The sequence below is a fragment of the Podarcis cretensis genome, assembly GCF_951804945.1.
Source record: "Podarcis cretensis genome assembly, chromosome: 16".
In the NCBI taxonomy this organism is placed as follows: Eukaryota; Metazoa; Chordata; class Lepidosauria; order Squamata; family Lacertidae; genus Podarcis; species Podarcis cretensis.
In genome coordinates this window covers 18196852-18214097 of record NC_137186.1, presented here as the reverse complement: position 1 = coordinate 18214097, position 17246 = coordinate 18196852, and the positions used below count along the sequence as shown (strand labels likewise).

The 17246-nt window shown below is 48.8% G+C and overlaps 1 protein-coding gene across 3 annotated transcripts; it reads right to left on the bottom strand.

The window, feature by feature from the left end:
* Positions 1-699: 699 nt before the first annotated feature.
* On the bottom strand, positions 700-15964 carry TAF6L (TATA-box binding protein associated factor 6 like). Of its 3 annotated transcripts, none has more exons than XM_079956756.1 (11): positions 15878-15964; positions 13798-13984; positions 12846-12932; positions 11179-11329; positions 10585-10635; positions 9903-9997; positions 8797-8871; positions 6957-7177; positions 5554-5686; positions 3599-3727; positions 700-2187 (listed from the first exon to the last, which is right to left on the bottom strand). In XM_079956756.1, the coding sequence occupies exons 2-11, from the start codon at positions 13942-13944 to the stop codon at positions 1399-1401; spliced, it is 1878 nt and encodes a 625-aa protein (XP_079812882.1). In that variant the 5' UTR covers positions 13945-13984; positions 15878-15964; the 3' UTR covers positions 700-1398. The 3 variants fall into 3 exon arrangements, with proteins under 3 accessions (XP_079812882.1, XP_079812883.1, XP_079812884.1); XM_079956757.1 differs by lacking the exon at positions 15878-15964 and adding an exon at positions 15823-15855; XM_079956758.1 differs by lacking the exon at positions 15878-15964 and adding an exon at positions 15483-15538.
* Positions 15965-17246: the final 1282 nt, after the last annotated feature.

The following is a 17246-nucleotide window of genomic DNA, read 5'->3' as shown; positions in this document are numbered from 1 at the left end:
GTCGTCAGCGCTCGAGGGTTGACAGCCGCGACCTCAAAGCGTTTGGCGCTGCATACAGGCAAGCAGTCCAACAGCACCGGTGGGATTTCTGCCTGATAGCAGCACTAAAGTTAACTGGCAAAGACGCACCAAGTTTACTTCTTTATTTATTGCATTTGTTATGTTATAACCAGGGCCGGACTTAGGTTTGAGGGGGGTGTGCTGAAGGGAGAGAAGAGAGAGACACACAAAGGATGCCATTTTTATTTTATTTTACAAAAAGCACCTCCTGTGAAATATTCTCATGCACTCACTATAAGCCTGCTCCTCCCTGAGGGGCCCCTCCCAAAACTTTTAGTGGCTTCCTAAACAAAAAATTAAGATTTCTTCCCCTAACTAGTGAATCTGACACTTTGCTTTGTCTCGCTCAGTCCAGGGCTACATACTGACTGTACATTTAAGGCACACCCCTACACAAAGAATCTTGGGAATTGTAGTTTGACCCCTCACATAACTAGAATTTCCAGTATCCTTAACAAACTAGCTACCAGGACTCTCTTGGGGGAAGAACACAATTTAAACAATAAAATCACAGCATTGTAAAGTTGGAAGGGACCCCAAGTGTAATCTGGTCTACCCGCTCCCCATAATGCAGGAATCCTGCCCACAGGCATCCCTGGGTGGACTCGGCCCAACAACCTTCTGGCTAACAGCATGACCCACTGTGACATCAGTTTATTAAAAGATCAGGGAAATAAAGGGCTCCTTTATTCATTTTCTCTTTTGGTAGGGGAAGGGGGGGAACAGAGCCCCCATTCAGAGGAGGCTGAGTATGTCCTCAGTGCCTTCACAAGCAGACAACACCTAGAGCAATCTTGGCCAGTGTGTAGTAGCTGATGCTGTTGGGAGTTGTAGTTCAAAACAACTGGAGACCAGCACATTAGTAAAGGCCGGCCGGGAGCCTCGCCCCAAACCCAAATCCTTCCCCCTTCACAGTTCCAGGGTTGACATCTTTGTAAAACCAGCGCTGCTCTCCTGCCCCCAACCTCCCACACAAGCAGTGACAAAACTGTGCCCCTCAAAAGAAGCAGAGCTGATAAAAGAGAAGCCCCAAATCGCCAGGAATAAAACACAAGAGGTCACCGCTCTACCTGAGAAAGGCTGTGGCCCTAAAAAATGGCATTGCCTAAAGATTAAGAGATGACAACTATTGGGGGAGGGAAGCCACATGGGTGTATGATTTGTTTTCTTTGTTTGGTTATTCTTTTGTATTTTTATTTCTAATTGAATAGTGTGTATCTTTGGAAAATAAAATAATATTTTTTTTATTTAAAAAATGACATTGCCATGAAGGGCACATGGCCCAGAAGGGCTGGGTGCTGCCACTGCTGCTGCCGCCACCACCCTGGCAGGTTCCTTTCAGAGAGGCAGGTAGAGAGAGTATTCCGAGTGGGCCCACTTCTTCGCTGCCTTGGTCCTCCCGATCATGGGCAGCTTCTGGGTGTAGCGGGAGACGTGGCCGGGGCCGTGGTGGTGCAGGAAAGAGGTCTGGAAGAGGCGCCCCTGGCACCGCCTCTCCGCCTGGCGACCCGCGATCAAGAAGCTGAAGCGAGGCGGCCCCTGCGGGGAGAAGCGGCACTTCTGGAAGACGTCCCGGACGCCCAGGCGATACCCCTGCTGGCGAGAGGCACTGCGCGACCGCGCCAGGCTGGCAGGGCGCTGCAGGGGGGCCCGGCTGGCCGAGAACTCCCCACGGGGGCTCTCCTCTTCCCGCGGGCTGACGGTGGCGTTGGCCGTCAGCTGGGGCATCTTGCGGGCCGTCTCCCCGCCCCCAAAGGCTGGCGGCTCCTTTTTGGCGTCCACCACCTTGGGAGCGCTGGCTGGCAGCGGCTCGGCCGGGCACAGCCCCGAACCCGTGCCGAAACGGGTGGCCAGGCTGTCCCCAAAAAAGTAGTACAGCTCCTGGTAGATCTCGTTCAACGAGGTGGTGGGGGGGTCCGTGGAGATGCCCACACCGGCCTGGGGCCCACCGCTGCCCAGCTGGAGCAGGTGGCTGGCGATGCCAAAGCCGAACTCCACCTGAGGGTCCTGGAGAGGGCTGAGCCAAGGGCATCCCTCCCGCAAGCGCCCCTCTGCGCCGGAGCCTTCCGCCTGGACGGGCGCCGATACAGCCTGCGCCTTCATCTTCAGGAGCCGCTCCACTGCCACCTGGAGGAAGGGAGGAGGAACAGCACATCAAATGAGCATTGGCAGTGGGCAGAAGTAGGCTGGCACATAATGCGTTCGCAGGCTAGGCCTCATGGGGGGCGGGTTACACAGCGTTTCTCAAATCTGGGTCCCCAGCTGTTGTTGGACTACAACTCCCATCGTCCCTGACTACAGGAAGGTTGGACTATATTTTGCAGGCCGAGATTTCTCAGAAATCACCCCTCCCCTCATTCGTCCCTTTTGAATTTGCTTATAGATTTGGATCGAAATATGAACAACTAAGGGACAGATCTCACATCTTTTGAGAGCAGCCTGGGCCTCAGCTGCCAAGTTTTCGAAGCCTTTTGATCTCAGTATGTGGGCTATCGGTTATTCCAACTCTTCACAAATCACCCTTCTTGGAAAAAATCTCACATAAGCTAAAAGTGTCCAAAGGGCTTGCGATTCCTTCTTTGCCATTTGGTTTATTTCGTATACAAACACAGCAGCTCAGGAGTGTCAGGTCGCACAGGTCTGTGCAAATGTCTAGATTTAGCACAGTTTAAGGTTACTTTTTCCATCTTTTTTCAAAGTATAGAAAATTGTAATTGTTCTGATTTAGATCAGTGGTTCCCAAATGGGTGGCACCATCCCCTGTGGGGGGGGGGCAGTGGAATTGCCTAGTGGGGTACTAAGAGGAATGGGGTGTCGGGGGGGACTGGAGGTGTCAATGACTATCAGACTTTGAAAAGCTGCTGTCACAGGATCAAGTTAATCAATTTTATTTAGTGTAATTCATTAAGATAACACGTTTTAATTGGATTTTGAATAAACATGCATTGTTTTTACTGTTTTGGGATTTTATTGTGCTTCCTTAGTGGCTCATGCAAACTGTTATTGCAAAAAGTGCTTTCTATGGAGTAGAGGGCGCTGGGGATGAGTTTATGGAACCAAAGGGATGGTGGCCCCAAATACCTCTGGATTAGACCATGGAACCCTTTGTAATAATAGATCACACACCCTTTTCCTCTTCCTTTTATTGATGCAGTAAAATTGTGTGGCTGCGTCCTGTACAGTGGTACCTCGGGTTACATACACTTCAGGTTACAGACTCCGCTAACGCAGAAATAGTGCTTCAGGTTAAGAACTTTGCTTCAGAATGAGAACAGAAATTGTGCTCCGGTGGCGCGGCAGCAGCAGGAGGCCCCATTAACTAATGTGGTGCTTCAGGTTAAGAACAGTTTCAGGTTAAGTATGGACCTCCGGAACGAATTAAGTACTTAACCCGAGGTACCACTGTATTTCCTTACTGGCAATAGCGACAACCTATTCTTATCACCCCTTTCTTTTTTTCTGTGACCCTGCTTGTTGTCAATGAAATTCAATTTTAAAAATGTAAAAAGTATCTCATACGTTATCAGCAGGGACTTACCAGGATGGCTCCATAGACTTTGTGCCCATCAGCCTTCACCTGAGCATTGGACACAGAGTAGTCATCCAGCACGGCCTGCAGGTTTGACCAGTAGGTGGAGAGGTGGGGATAGAGAACCCTCTCCACTGCCTGGGTGAGAAGAGGCGGAGAAACAGAGAGACAGCACAGGTCAGCTGTGCTGGTCACTTGGCTGGGGAGACACAGCCAAGAGGAAGACCACTGTAGCCCTTGCATTGGCCAGGCTAGATCACTGCAGTGCGACTTACATGGAGCTGCCCTTGGGCCTGGTTCAGAAGAAGCTCTGGCTGGTGCTGAATGGGGTGGCTAGACAGCTGATGGAGGCACCTGCCCAACAACACAGGTCACCAGTGTGGAAACACATGCACAAACTGCCCATCTGCTACCCCATCAAGTACTACCCTGCAGGTTCAATGTCCTTGCATTAATTTACAAATCCCTGAATGACTTACATCCAGGATACCTAAGGGACTGTCAAAACCCTTATGTCAAAACCCTTATATTCCAGCTTGATCACGGACATCATCTGCAGGAGCATTGTCGGTCATTCCCTGAGTGGGCAAAGCTCATTTGACAATGACAATAAACCTTTAATCGAAACAAAATACTGTATTTTTTGCTCTATAAGACTCACTTTTTCCCTCCTAAAAAGTAAGGGGAAATGTGTCTGTGTCTTATGGAGCGAATGCAGGCTGTGCAGCTATCCCAGAAGCCAGAACAGCAAGAGGGATTGCTGCTTTCACTGCGCAGCGATCCCTCTTGCTGTTCTGGCTTCTGAGATTCAGAATATTGGGTCTTGTGGTCTGGTGCGTCTTATAGAGCGAAAAATACGGTAATAAAAAAATCCTTCCAGTAGCACCTTAGGTAAAGGTAAAGGTACCCCTGCCCGTACGGGCCAGTCTTGACAGACTCTGGGGTTGTGCGCCCATCTCACTTAAGAGGCCAGGGGCCAGCGCTGTCCGGAGACATCGCTGCTCTGGCGAGCCAGAGCCGCACACGGAAACGCCGTTTACCTTCCCGCTGGTAAGCGGTCCCTATTTATCTACTTGCACCCGGAGGTGCTTTCGAACTGCTAGGTTGGCAGGCGCTGGGACCGAGCAGCGGGAGCGCACCCCGCCGCAGGGATTCAAACCGCCGACCTTTCGATCGGCAAGTCCTAGTCGCTGAGGCTTTAACCACAGCGCCACCTGCGCAGTAGCACCTTAGAGACTATCTAAGTTTGTTATAGGTATGAGCTTTCGTGTGCATGCACACTTGGTATCTGAAGAAGTGTGCATGCACAGGAAAGCTCATACCTATAACAAACCTAGTTGGTCTGTAAGGTGCTACTGGAAGGATTTAATTTTGTTTCAACTACAGCTGACCAACACGGCTACCTACCTGTATAAATAAACCTTTAGTGTCATTGGCGCAGTCTGGTGGAACTCTCTGCCACTAGGGATCCAGCAGGCCTTTCTGTGCCAACTGCTGAAAACTTTCCTATTCTGTCAGGCTTATGCAGGCAGTTAAGAATACATTTCATCTACGGTTAGTGGTTTTCTGATTTTAACTTTTCCATATGGTTTCTGTTGTATGGTTTTATGTGCAACTGATGCAAATGGCTCTGATATGTCTAATCCATAAAAGGTAAAGGTAAAGGTACCCCTGCCCGTACGGGCCAGTCTTGACAGACTCTGGGGTTGTGCGCCCATCTCACTTAAGAGGCCAGGGGCCAGCGCTGTCCGGAGACACTTCCGGGTCACGTGGCCAGCGTGACATCGCTGCTCTGGCGAGCCAGAGCCGCACACGGAAACGCCGTTTACCTTCCCGCTGGTACGCGGTCCCTATTTATCTACTTGCACCCAGAGGTGCTTTCGAACTGCTAGGTTGGCAGGCGTGTCTAATCCATAGGGGTATCTAAAAAAATGTAATAAATAAAATACAAGAATGGCAGTTACCTTCCATCCCAAGGCATGTAGCCCCACAACAGCCCCATAGTGGGAACAGAGCGGGCGGACAGGATCGGCCAGCACTTTCTGCAGCGACAGCAGGATCTGGTGATATAGGCCACTCACCAAGTCACCATGAGTCCTGAAAAAGATTTGCAGTGTATGCAGCATATATCAATTTATGGCAGAAGCAAAAGAAAAGGTGGGGGGGGGGGGACAAAAGGCAGGTCCCTGCCCCAAGAAGCCTGCAAACTAGCCCACCCAAGAGAGTCTTCTGAAATGGCTTGCTTAGTGAAGCACTTTTCCTTACTGTGTCTCCTCTCTCTTGGGTGGGCTGGTTTGCAGTGGAATGTAGTGTCAGCCTCAGCTATATAAACCTGATTTGTCAGACAAGCAACATTTTAAAAGACCTTTATTTGCAAGGCACTCGTTTGGGCACCATTGTTTTCTGCTTGTCAAGAGTACAGATTCAACAGGGCTTTGTTTGTTTGTTTTGTTGCTATTTTATTAATGTTGCTAATATTGTTTTATAGATATGAATGCTGTCGTACTTTGTGAATCCTATAATACAATTTTTGGTGTAACTGTGATGTTTAGCTTATCTTTTAGTTGTTTTGTTAATAGTGTTACATAGATGGAAATTGTTTTATTTGTGATTTGTGATTTGTGATTGTTTACTGATGATTTGTTGTGTTCTATAAAATTTATGCTGCATTCGTGATGTTCCATTATGTTATTTTTATCTTTCATTTGTAAGCTGCTTTGGGATTTATTTGAATAAAAAGCAGCATAGAAATAGAATCAACCAAGAGGATGCTAAAAGTGTTAAGGAGATTTTTCTCTCCACGGGCTTGCTCAACAGATGGGACAGTGCACGTCTAGATAAAAGAAAATATTTCTTCATGGAACTCGCTCCCCCAGAATGTCAGGGTGTGTGTATTAATCACTGGCTTTGGTGTGGCAGGAATATAGCCTACTGCCAAGGGTCATGTCTTTTCCTCTGTCCATGATTGCCTCTAACTCTATCCATGAGGCCAGGCATAGGCAAACTCGGCCCTCCAGATGTTTTGGGACTACAACTCCCATAGTCCCTAGCTAGCAGGGCCAGTGGTCAGAGATAATGGGAATTGTAGTCCCAAAACATCTGGAGGACTGAGTTTGCCTATGCCTGCATGTGGCTCCCTTAAACATGTCGATGACCGAATGTGGCCCCTGGACTTTTGCGCTAGAAAAAAATAATCGAATTGTAGCATTGGAAGGGACCCCCAATGGTCATCTGGTCAAACCCACAACTGGAAAATCCCTGACAGGCCACCTGTTAAAAAAAAAAAAAAGCAGACTCCACAAGACATTTCAATAGGTGACATCCCAAAGAGGAGGCTCTCCCTGCCCCAAAGGAGGAAATGGCGTACCAGAAGATGTGTCCCAGCAGCATGGCTGCGTAGTCACGCAGGGTCCAGTGATCATTGAGGGGGTTAATAGAAGCCGCTAGGGGTTCCAGGACGCAGTACATGACGCTGGCAATAAGGCTCTTGACGTAGGAGCCCAGGCACAGGTAGGGGTTCTGGATGAGGCTCTTGGCCACGTGCAGAAGGCGGTTCAGCTGCTCCAGGTCGTGGCTCACGGACTTGACCTGCCAGGGGATCCAGGAGAGGAAAGGCAGGCTCAGAATCCAGCCTCGAACCAAGCAGAGGACCCGGCCGTACATCACTCTCTGGGCAGCCCTCGGGCCTTAGCTGACTGGCACACAGCCTCTCCATCAAGGCTGGGCACCCCTCGCAGCCTGGAGATGCCTTCTTTCCTATCTAACCTTACAGCGGTTGTAAACACAACCTCCTTCTCTCACTCCCACGCACAACGTAGGCCCCAAATATCTGAGGGGCGGCCTTCTTTCCCACAGTCCCTCCTAGATGTTAAGATCAGCAGAGGGGCCCTCTTGGTTGTTCCACCCCGCTCAGAAACTCAGAGGGTCAGTACACCTTCTCTGTGGCAGCCGCAAAGTTGTGGAACTCCTGACAGAGGTGAGCCTGGCGCCTTCACTACACAGCTTTCGGCAAATGTTGAATATGCAACCTTTGGCACCTGCAGCATGTGCTTTTAGGACCCAAGTTGTATTCTTGTAAACATAATACGTTTCAACTGTTTTTTGATTATGAATTTTACTTTTACCATCCTTTCTTCAAAAAAAAGGAAAAGAAAAGTTTTCCTCAGAATTTTCATTCAGATATTTAATCTGGTTAAATCAAGCATCAAGGTATATTGATACATCAGCAGAAAATAAACTAGGTTTTAAATTGTTGTGACCCACTCTGGGAACTGCTAATAATAATCCATTCTCACACATAATAAGCTTCGGGTATTTGAAGATGACCATCATGTCCCCTCCCTGTCTCCTCTTCTCCAGGCTAAACATCCCTAGTTCCCTCAACTGTTCTTTACAAGATGCTGTTTCCAGGCCCTTTATTGTTCTGGTTGCCCTCCTCTGAGCACATTCCAGCATCTTGCGAGTGAGCTGAGGTTCACGCCAGCTTTCACAGAAAGTGCCACTCCAAAGAACACCTACAGGTCTCATACCCAACCGAGTGGGAAAGCCTTGTGCTGGTTGTTGCAGAAGCCCTTCCAAAGGGGTGGGGAGAAAATGGGCACTTGCCACTCAACTCGGCCTAGGACCCTCGTATCTACGGGACCACCTCTCCTGGTATGCCCCACGGAAGACCTTAAGGTTCATAAATAGTAACACCCTAGAGCTCCCGGGCCCTAAGGAAGTCAGATTAGCCTCAACCAGAGCCAGGGCCTTTTCAACACTGGCTCCGGCCTGGTGGAACGCTCTGCCTCATGAGACCAGGGCCCTGCAGGATCTGATTTCTTTCCGCAGGGCCTGTAAGACACAGCTGTTCTGCCTGGCCTTTGGCTTGGAATCAAATTGATTCCTTCCCCCTCTTCCTTTCTCCTTCTGTGACGGAATTCCTATTTGGGGACTTCCCTGGCTTTTTTCTGGCCTACGTAGGACCACTCTGGATAGTTGGCCTTGGTGAAGACATGACATTTTCATCCCCCAGAAAGTTTTTTATTTGAGTTCCTACTGAAATGAGGCTGCGTTTTAATGTTGTATTTTAATCTTGTTTTTAAGTTGTATTTCAATCAATTGTTAGCCACCCTCAGCCCGGTCTTGGCTGGGGAGGGCAGGGTATAAATAAAATTTCATCATCATCATCATCATCATCATCATCATCATCATCATCATCAACTCACCCCACTCACAACATAGACAAAGTAAGGCAGGAGAGCTGCGATCTTTGAGTTGGTTTGCAGGTCCTGAAGAGCCACCTGAGCAGGAGGGAAGTGGAAAGGTTAGGGGGCTGGAAAGGTGGGGGGCAGAGGGTGGTGTCCTTGGATGGGTGAGACTTAATTCTGCCTGGTTAAAGCACCATACTCCATAAGAACATAAGAAGAACCTGCTGAATGGCTCAAGCAGGCCAGCATCCTGTTCTCACAACCAGATGCCTGTGGTGAAAACCGCAAGCAGAATTCAAGCCCCAGAGCCATCTCCCTTCTTGTGGTTCCCAGCAAATGCTATTCAGAAGTATTGTTGCCTCCCGACAGCAAAGGCAGAGCATGGACATAATGGCTAATAGCCATTGATTGCCTTCTCCTTCATGAATTCATCCAATCCTCTTCTAAAGCAAATTAAGTTGGTGGCTCCAATCACGGCCTCCTGCAGGAGGGAGTTCCACAGTTTATGCTCTGTGTGGGGAAAAGTACTTTCTTTAACCTGTCCTTAACTTTCCAACATTCAGCTTCATTGGATGGCCACAAGTCACGAGAGTGCTTGGTCTGACTCGTAGCTGAATACTGATTCCCAGTTCATGCCCACTCCTTTTCCCTTCCAGAGGAAGTAACCATCAATGGAGTCAGGGCCTGTTGCATCTTGGGAATAAATGGAAAGGGCCTCGCTCCAATTAGGATGGTGTGAAATAAGCAAGGATATAAAAAAGAACAATGATACACAAATAGCCCCTGCCAGCTGGGGCTAATGGGAACCGTTGTACTAAACTACAACTGAGCTAGGTTCAAGGCTCTTGTATTATTTATAAAGCCCTGAACCACTTAGGTCTTTTCTATTCCATGGTTGGCAAACGCTGGTCAGAATGCACTTCCAAAACTCCAGGCCGCAAACCCAAATGCTCCCCAAACCACTCTCACCACCACTTTGCACTTGACCTGTCTGAGGTTTCGCCCAGACCAGAAAATGTCTGCTTCTTCCTTTTTATCCGCCCATCACAAGTCTGCTCTCTGATTCCACCTGTGGCCCCAGCCGGTGCTTTGACTGCTCCCTCACCCCTCTGCTCATTGCCTACCTTCATCAGCTGGGGGTCGTCCCCCAACACGGCCCGGGTCACGTGCTGGTAATACTTCAGCAGGTCGTCTGTCAGGGCTGAGACGGCGCTGGGCACTGGAAGGATGAGAGGGAGAGATTTGTGGGGGTTGTAGCAAGTGGGGGAAAAGGAAGCAACCAACAAACAGGGTCCCTTTCAGAAACTGCAATGTGCTCCAGGTGGGGCTTCCCTTGCGCTTGATCCGGAAGCTGCAAAACGCTGCAGCACAATTGCTGACAGGAGTGAGGCCTGAGGTTTATCACCTCAGTCCGGCACAGTTCAGCAATCCATCGCTTCCTTGTCGCCTAGGCCCATGGAGCAGAAGGGGCGCTTCAACTGGCCACACAGAGCCAGGGCATTTTTCAGCCTGAGGGCCACATTCCCTTCGGTGTGACCTTTCAAGGGCCATGCGCCACTATTGAGCAGGTCCTAACATACCTCACAAACTTGTTTTTGCAAGGCAGAGGGGGAGGGAGAAAGACATTGATTTCCTTGGAGGAATGGTGGGGTATAAATGTAATAAACAACAAATTACAAAAAACAATAACATTAAAGCCTGGAATTCATGGGGGGGGGTGGGGGGGGGAGGAGAAGCAGGATCATCATCATCATCATCATTATTATTATTATTTCAAATAAATACAACTAAGCAAACTGTTCTTACCAGAGCCTTGTGGTTCCAAGTTTCCTTTCCCATCTAAGTAAGAAACGTGAACTAGAAAGAGAGGAAAGAGAAGAGGGTCCATGATTTAGCTGTTCAACCCAGCCTTGGACTACTGCAATGTGCTGTGTGCATGGGGCTGCCCCCTTGAAGGAAACTCAGAAACTTCTATTCGTCCAAAATGCAGCAGCCAGATTACTGCCTGGGGTTCCATTTAGATCTCAAATAATCCATTGCTTGAAAACAACTTGCACCAGTTGCCGGCCCTTTTCCAGGCCCGATTCAAGGTGATCGGTTTAGTACTTTAAACCCGAAGCAACTCAGGACCCAAATACCAAAAAAGACAGCCTCCTTCCCTGCAGATCCTCTCAGGTGCTAAGGTTGGTGGAGGGGCAGAGCCATTTTGGCACCGAAGGCGAACCACAAAATGGCGGTCTCACCCCCTCCCCGCCAGGTAAGAAGGGGTGGGGACATATCTACATCAGGAACAAGAGGGTAAGACAGAACTACATTGGGATCTGCTGCCCCTGTGGACCCTGGTGCCTGGGACAGGCGCCTCACCCCTTTGCCCTGCACTTCCCACCCCATGAGGCCCACCTCTCACAGCTGCTTCAGCACAGCCCTTGGGAATGTTGGTGGCCAAAGCCAGCTCCACCAGGTTGACCTCACGATCCTCCTGGAAGTACAGTTCACCGTCCTTGATGGCACGGAATGGGAGGGCGTCCTGAGAGCCATAGCCACACACCGCCTGCAACAGATAGGACACCCTCAGTTTCTCAAGGCCGTCAACCTTGCAAAGCAGCCCCAAGAGCACCAGGAGCAGCAGACTCTCTCTCTCTCTCTCTCTCTCTCACACACACCATTTCCTAACTGGCCTGCCAACCAATTAAAGAGGACCCCTTGAGGTGGCTACTAATCTGCCTGGTTTTAGTTGATAACATGAAAGACTTGTTAGGTCAGGCCAATGGCCCATCTAGTCCAGCATCCTGTTCTTACAGTGGCCAACTGCTTTTGGGAAACCCGCAAACAGGCCCCGAGCGCAAGAGCCAGATCTCCCGTCCTGTGGTTCCCAGCAAATGGTATTCATAATAAGAATAAGTTTTATTTATACCCCGCCCTCCCCAGCTAAGACAGAGCTAAGGGCGGCTAACACCAGGTATAAAAACAATTGATACAACATTAAAATGCAGCCTCATTTCAGTAGAAACTCAAATCAAAAACTTTTTGGGGATGAAAACGTCAAATCTTCACCAAGGCCAACTATCCAGAGTGGTCCTACGTGGGCCAGAAAAAAGCCAGGGAAGTCCCCAAATAGGAGTTCCATCACAGAAGGAGAAAGTAAAAAGGAAAGAGGGGAAGGGGATCAAGTTGATTCCAAGCCAAAGGCCAGGCAGAACAACTCTGTCTTACAGGCCCTGCGGAAAGAAATCAGATCCTGCAGGGCCCTGGTCTCATGAGACAGAGCATTCCACCAGGCCGGAGCCAGTGTTGGAAAGGCCCTGGCTCTGGTTGAGGCTAATCTGACTTCCTTAGGGCCCGGGACCTCTAGGGTGTTGCTATTTATGGACCTTAAGGTCTTCCGTGGGGCATACCAGGAGAGGCGGTCCCGTAGGTACGAAGGTCCTAGGCCATGAAGGGCTTCAGAAGCATTACTGACTGCAAAGGGAGAGCACAACCACTGTGGCTAGCCGTCATCGATAGCCTCCATTAATCAGTCCATGAATTTGGACATCCAATGAATCTGATGGCTGAAAGATCAAAGAAAATACTTCTCCGCATAGAACATAGTTCAGCTATGGAACTTGCTCTCACAAGAAGCAGTGGCAACCAACAGCTCAGGTGGCTTTAAAATCCATGGAGAAAAGGCTAATCAATCCATGGCTGCTACCCATGCTGGTTATCCTCTGCCTCCGTTGTCAGGGGCAGTAAATGCTTCTTCTGAATACCAGCTGCTGGAAACTGCAGGACGGAAGAGGGCTCTTGTGCTTGGGTCCTACTTGAAGGTTTCCCAATAAGGCACCTGGTTGGCCACTGTGAGAACAGCATGCTGGACTAGTTGGGCCACTGGCCTGATCCAACAGGAGCTTCTGTTCTCACGCTCCTTTGCATCTTACGTCCCTCCAGCCTGGGCAAAAGCAGCATCCTAAATCATTCTAAATATCAAGGAGCTTCCTGGCTTTTAGCTGCCGCCAAGGGGGAAGGTGTCCAGAGAGGGGGCCATTTGGGGCCAGCCAATTTGCCCAGTTCTCAAGAAGGCCAGGCACCTCAACATTACTCCAGCGCAGGGCACGATTGAAGTCCTCTACCGTCAGCTTTCTCCGTTTGGTGTGTTTCATGAACTGGGAACTGTTCTGAAAGCGAGAAGAAAGAACATACAAAAAGTCACATCAGATGAAGTCAGGTCCTTGGGATGTCTATCACGGTACTGTCTGCTCCAGGTGTGCCCCCCTCCCCCACTGTGGACCTTCAGGCATCCTTAGACCACAACAGGTTGGGGCTGATGGGAATAGTGGTCCAAAATGACCATGCTGCCCACAACTGATGGGAGTTCAGGTCCAAAATATTTAAAGGGAACCAGGTGGAATAAGCAAGTGAATGCACTTTCAGCATACATTGTTAGTTCCCTTGGCTTTTATTACATACATATCTGCATTTTTAAAATTTATAATTTTTATGTCATTGCAGGTTTGATTTCATGTTTTAACCTAAGGAATGGGGGAAATTGGTAAAGGTAAAGGACCCCTGGGCGGTTAAGTCCAGTCAAAGGCATCTATGGGGATGCGGCGCTCATCTCACTTTCAGGCCAAGGGAGCCGGCGTTTGTCCACAGACAGCTTTCCGGGTTATGTGGCCAGCAGGACTAAACCACTTCTGGTGTGATGAAACACCGTGACAAGTGCCAGAGCACACGGAAACGCCATTTACCTTCCCGCCACAGCAGTACCTATTTATCTACTTGCACTGGTATGCTTTTGAACTGCTAGGTTGGCAGGAGCTGGGACAGAGCAACGGGAGCTCACTCTGTCACGGGGATTTGAACCGTCAACCTTCCGATCGGCAAGCCCAACTGGCTGATCAGTCACCAAAATAGTGTCCTATTGGCAAACTGGGGCTGGGAAGGAGACAGGTTGTCAACAGTAGGAGGGATGGAGGGTGCAAAGCTGGCCCCTCTGTTTCCCAGAATCCTCTGGACTGGACCCACTAAGGCCTCCCTCACCTGAGTGGCTTCTCGCAGGCGGTAACAGACATCTTCAGCCAGGAGGGAGGCCACCTCGTCCGTCAGCTCCACCCCGGTGCTCTCAGCCATCAGCCGCACCGACTCCCGTGGGATCTCCACAAAGCGGCGCTCCTCCCTATCCGACATGGCTGTGGCAGCTGGACAGGTAAGCAGGCTTCACTGAGGCCTACATTAAAGAGAGGTTGAGCATGACGCAAGAGACAGACAGTGGGGATGTAGTGGTTAGTGCCAGACTAGGACCTAGGAGTCCAGGGTTCAATCCCCACTTGGCCTGGAAGTTCACTCAGATAACCTTGAGCCAGTAATTGTGTCTCAGCCTAACCTACCTCATGGGGTTGTTGTGGGGATTAAATGGGGAGGGGGGATTTTATTTACTTTTTTTGTAAATAAAAGTATTTTATTTTGCACAATTTATACACTGCTTGACTGTAACAGAAACCTCAAAGAAGTTTACAGAAAAGAGTAAAACAAGACATTCAAGATAAATTTACAATAGTTTAAAAAACATACAAAAAGTTAAAACAAATTGAAATTCACATTAGCATTTCTAAGCATCTGGGAAGGGTTAGAATGCTTTCGGCAGGCACTAAAAAGAATACAGTGAAGGTCCCTGTTTGGTATCAGTAGAAAGGCAGTTCTAAAAGGTAAGTGCTGCGACACTAAAAGATCAAGATCTTAGAAAGGCCGGACAGGTATTATGTGGCACATTTTTTGCCAAGCAAAGCAGTCAAGTGGGTATATATGGGGCATATGAATGTGACCTTTGTCAATGACAATGAATCTATCTTTTTTAGTTATTTTTACTTCATAAAGTGTATCTGCTGCTTGATTGTAGAAGAACCTTCAGAGTGGTTTACTAAAAATAATCTATTATGCACGTATATGGTCCCAGCTTCAACTCCCAAAGGCATCTCCAAGTAGGGCTGGGTTGAGATTTCTTGAATAAAACCCCTGACAGCTGCTGCCAGTCAGTGTAACAGACAATTCTGAACAATCTGACTTGGTATAAGGCAGCTTCTGACCTTCCTAACACCTTGCGCAATTTTAATCTGGCCAGAGTCTGCAGTAGAACTGCATCTGGGAACTACCTGGGCTCCACCACAGAAGCAAAAGGAGTGGGGGGGAACCTCAATAATAATAATAAATATTTGGGGTCTTAGGTTACAGGCTACGTATGGTATGAAGGCACACCAGGCCGCCATCATTCTTCCACCTAAGCAGGGCATGGTCTATTTACTGCCTGATTGTGAAATGAAGACCCCATCATGTGATCCACATCTACAATGCCGTGAGCGGCAGGAAATGAGGAAGGTGAGGTATAACGTATTGTAACCCAGTCTGGGACCTTAAGTACAAAAGAAGAGCCTGCTGGATCAGGCCAGTGGCTCATCTACTCCAGCATCCTGTTCTCTCAGGGGCCAACCAGATGCCTGTAGGAAACAGGCTAGCCAGCTCTTTCCCTTACTGTGGCTTCCAGCAATTGGTATTCACAAGGATCTATGGCATAGCCATTGTGGCTAGTAGTCACTGATAGCTTTATATTCTATGACCTTAATGTGTAATAAACGAACTATTCGATTAATACTACTACTATTAATACTATCACCACCATCACCAAAAGAAAAAAAAACCAGCAGTAATAAATGTAAGGAAATAAAACAAACCTCTCCATTATCTCCCGCCTCCCAGTCGCCATTGCCAAGCTCCCTCTTCCCGCCCCCCGGCCCGCCCCCAGCCCCATAGGGGTAAACGTTCATTCAAAATTGGGAAGAGATATTGGAGGGAAAGGAGAGCTGGATCCTTGAGAGGATGCGCAAATAGTTTCTTCACAAATCTGTACAGCATGAGACGCTTGATCTCAGGGTCGTGAGTTCGAGCCCCACATGCAGCAAAGGATCCCCGAATTGCAGGGGGTTGGACTAGATGACCCTCGGGGTCCCTTCCAACTCTATACTTCTATGATTCCATAATTGCATGCGAGGAGGTGGGGGGAACGGGTGCAACCTTAGAGCCGCCGCCCGGATAATAGAAAGCGGCAAGTGAAGTGAAAAGGAGTTACCTGCTTCCCAGCTCCAAGACCTCTGCCTTCTCCAACCACGCCTTTCTTTGTGGCTCAGCCAATCAGCAATAGCAGCTCAGCGAGAAGACGGCCGCGCAGCTCACCAGAGCTACTATTGGCCCCGCTGTCGCAGTGCCTCGTCGCCACATGACAAAGTAAGGGCAGAAGCCGCCAGTGTTGCCAGAATCCTATCATGTGACAGAGCGTGGTCAGCAGCCCAAGGCTGCCGCTTAAAGGGGCAGCAACTCTGAAGCAGCCGCGTTTAAGTCAGCTGCGGCAAAAGCAACGGAGTTTTGTTGCGGCGACCCGTATAGTAAATTCTGGCATGAGCTTAGCTACGTAGATGCATGAAGTTGGTAAGTATATGGAGCATACGAGGTGCAAAGGGATGGGAGGGAGTTATAATTAATGGGTTGAGTTCAACTCACAGAGTAGACCCATTGAAATGAATGGAACTTAGTTATGTCGATCATTTCAGTGAGCCTACTGTGAGTAGCACTATCATTGGATCCAACCCAGTGGGGCCAAGCAAGCGTGAAATTGTAATAGGACAATTCAAATACAGCTGCACTAATGTATCTACACAGCATGCATTTAAAGCACATTCAGTGCATGTTTAAAGCACGTGACCCAAGGAATCCTGGGAGCTTTAGTTTCCCCATCAGAGAACCAGGATTCCAAGCACCTGTAACAGACTACAGTTCCCAGGATTCTTTGGGGGAAGCTGCATACTTTAAATGTGAACTAGATGTGCTTTTAATGTATGGTTTGGGTGTGCCCGCAGAGATCAACCTCGGATGACTTTTACACTAGTTGCTGCTGTTGTGATTGGGCATGGTTTTGTATCTGCATATATTTACATTTCAATGGAATTGCCAGACTGTCCTGCTTGCATTTCATAGCTCTTTACAACACATATACATATACAGACTACCTGTTATTGGAGGACAGTACTTCACGCACCTGATGAAGAGGACTCTAGCTCACAAAAGCTTGTGTAACAACAAACATTGCTGGAATCTTTGAGGTACAAGACTTTGTTGCATTCATACCATAGATTTAAAGGGCTATGAGACTGCTTGAAACAGTCATGGCTTCCCCCAAAGAATCCTGGGAGCTGTAGTCTATTAACGGTGCTGTGATGGGTGAAAGCCATTGGAATTAGTGCAGAGCTTGCTGGCACTGAAGTCCTTTTGGAAATCGCCTCCAATCCTGCTTGTACAGGCAATGAGACTTGCAAGGAAATGACATCCTCTTCACGTAGGAATTTACAAAGAGGCTTCTGGTGCATGAGCTAGCTCCACCCCATAGACATAGGCCAACAGGCTGACCATCAGCACCCCCAAGCTAACAGCTAACAGCAATGTGA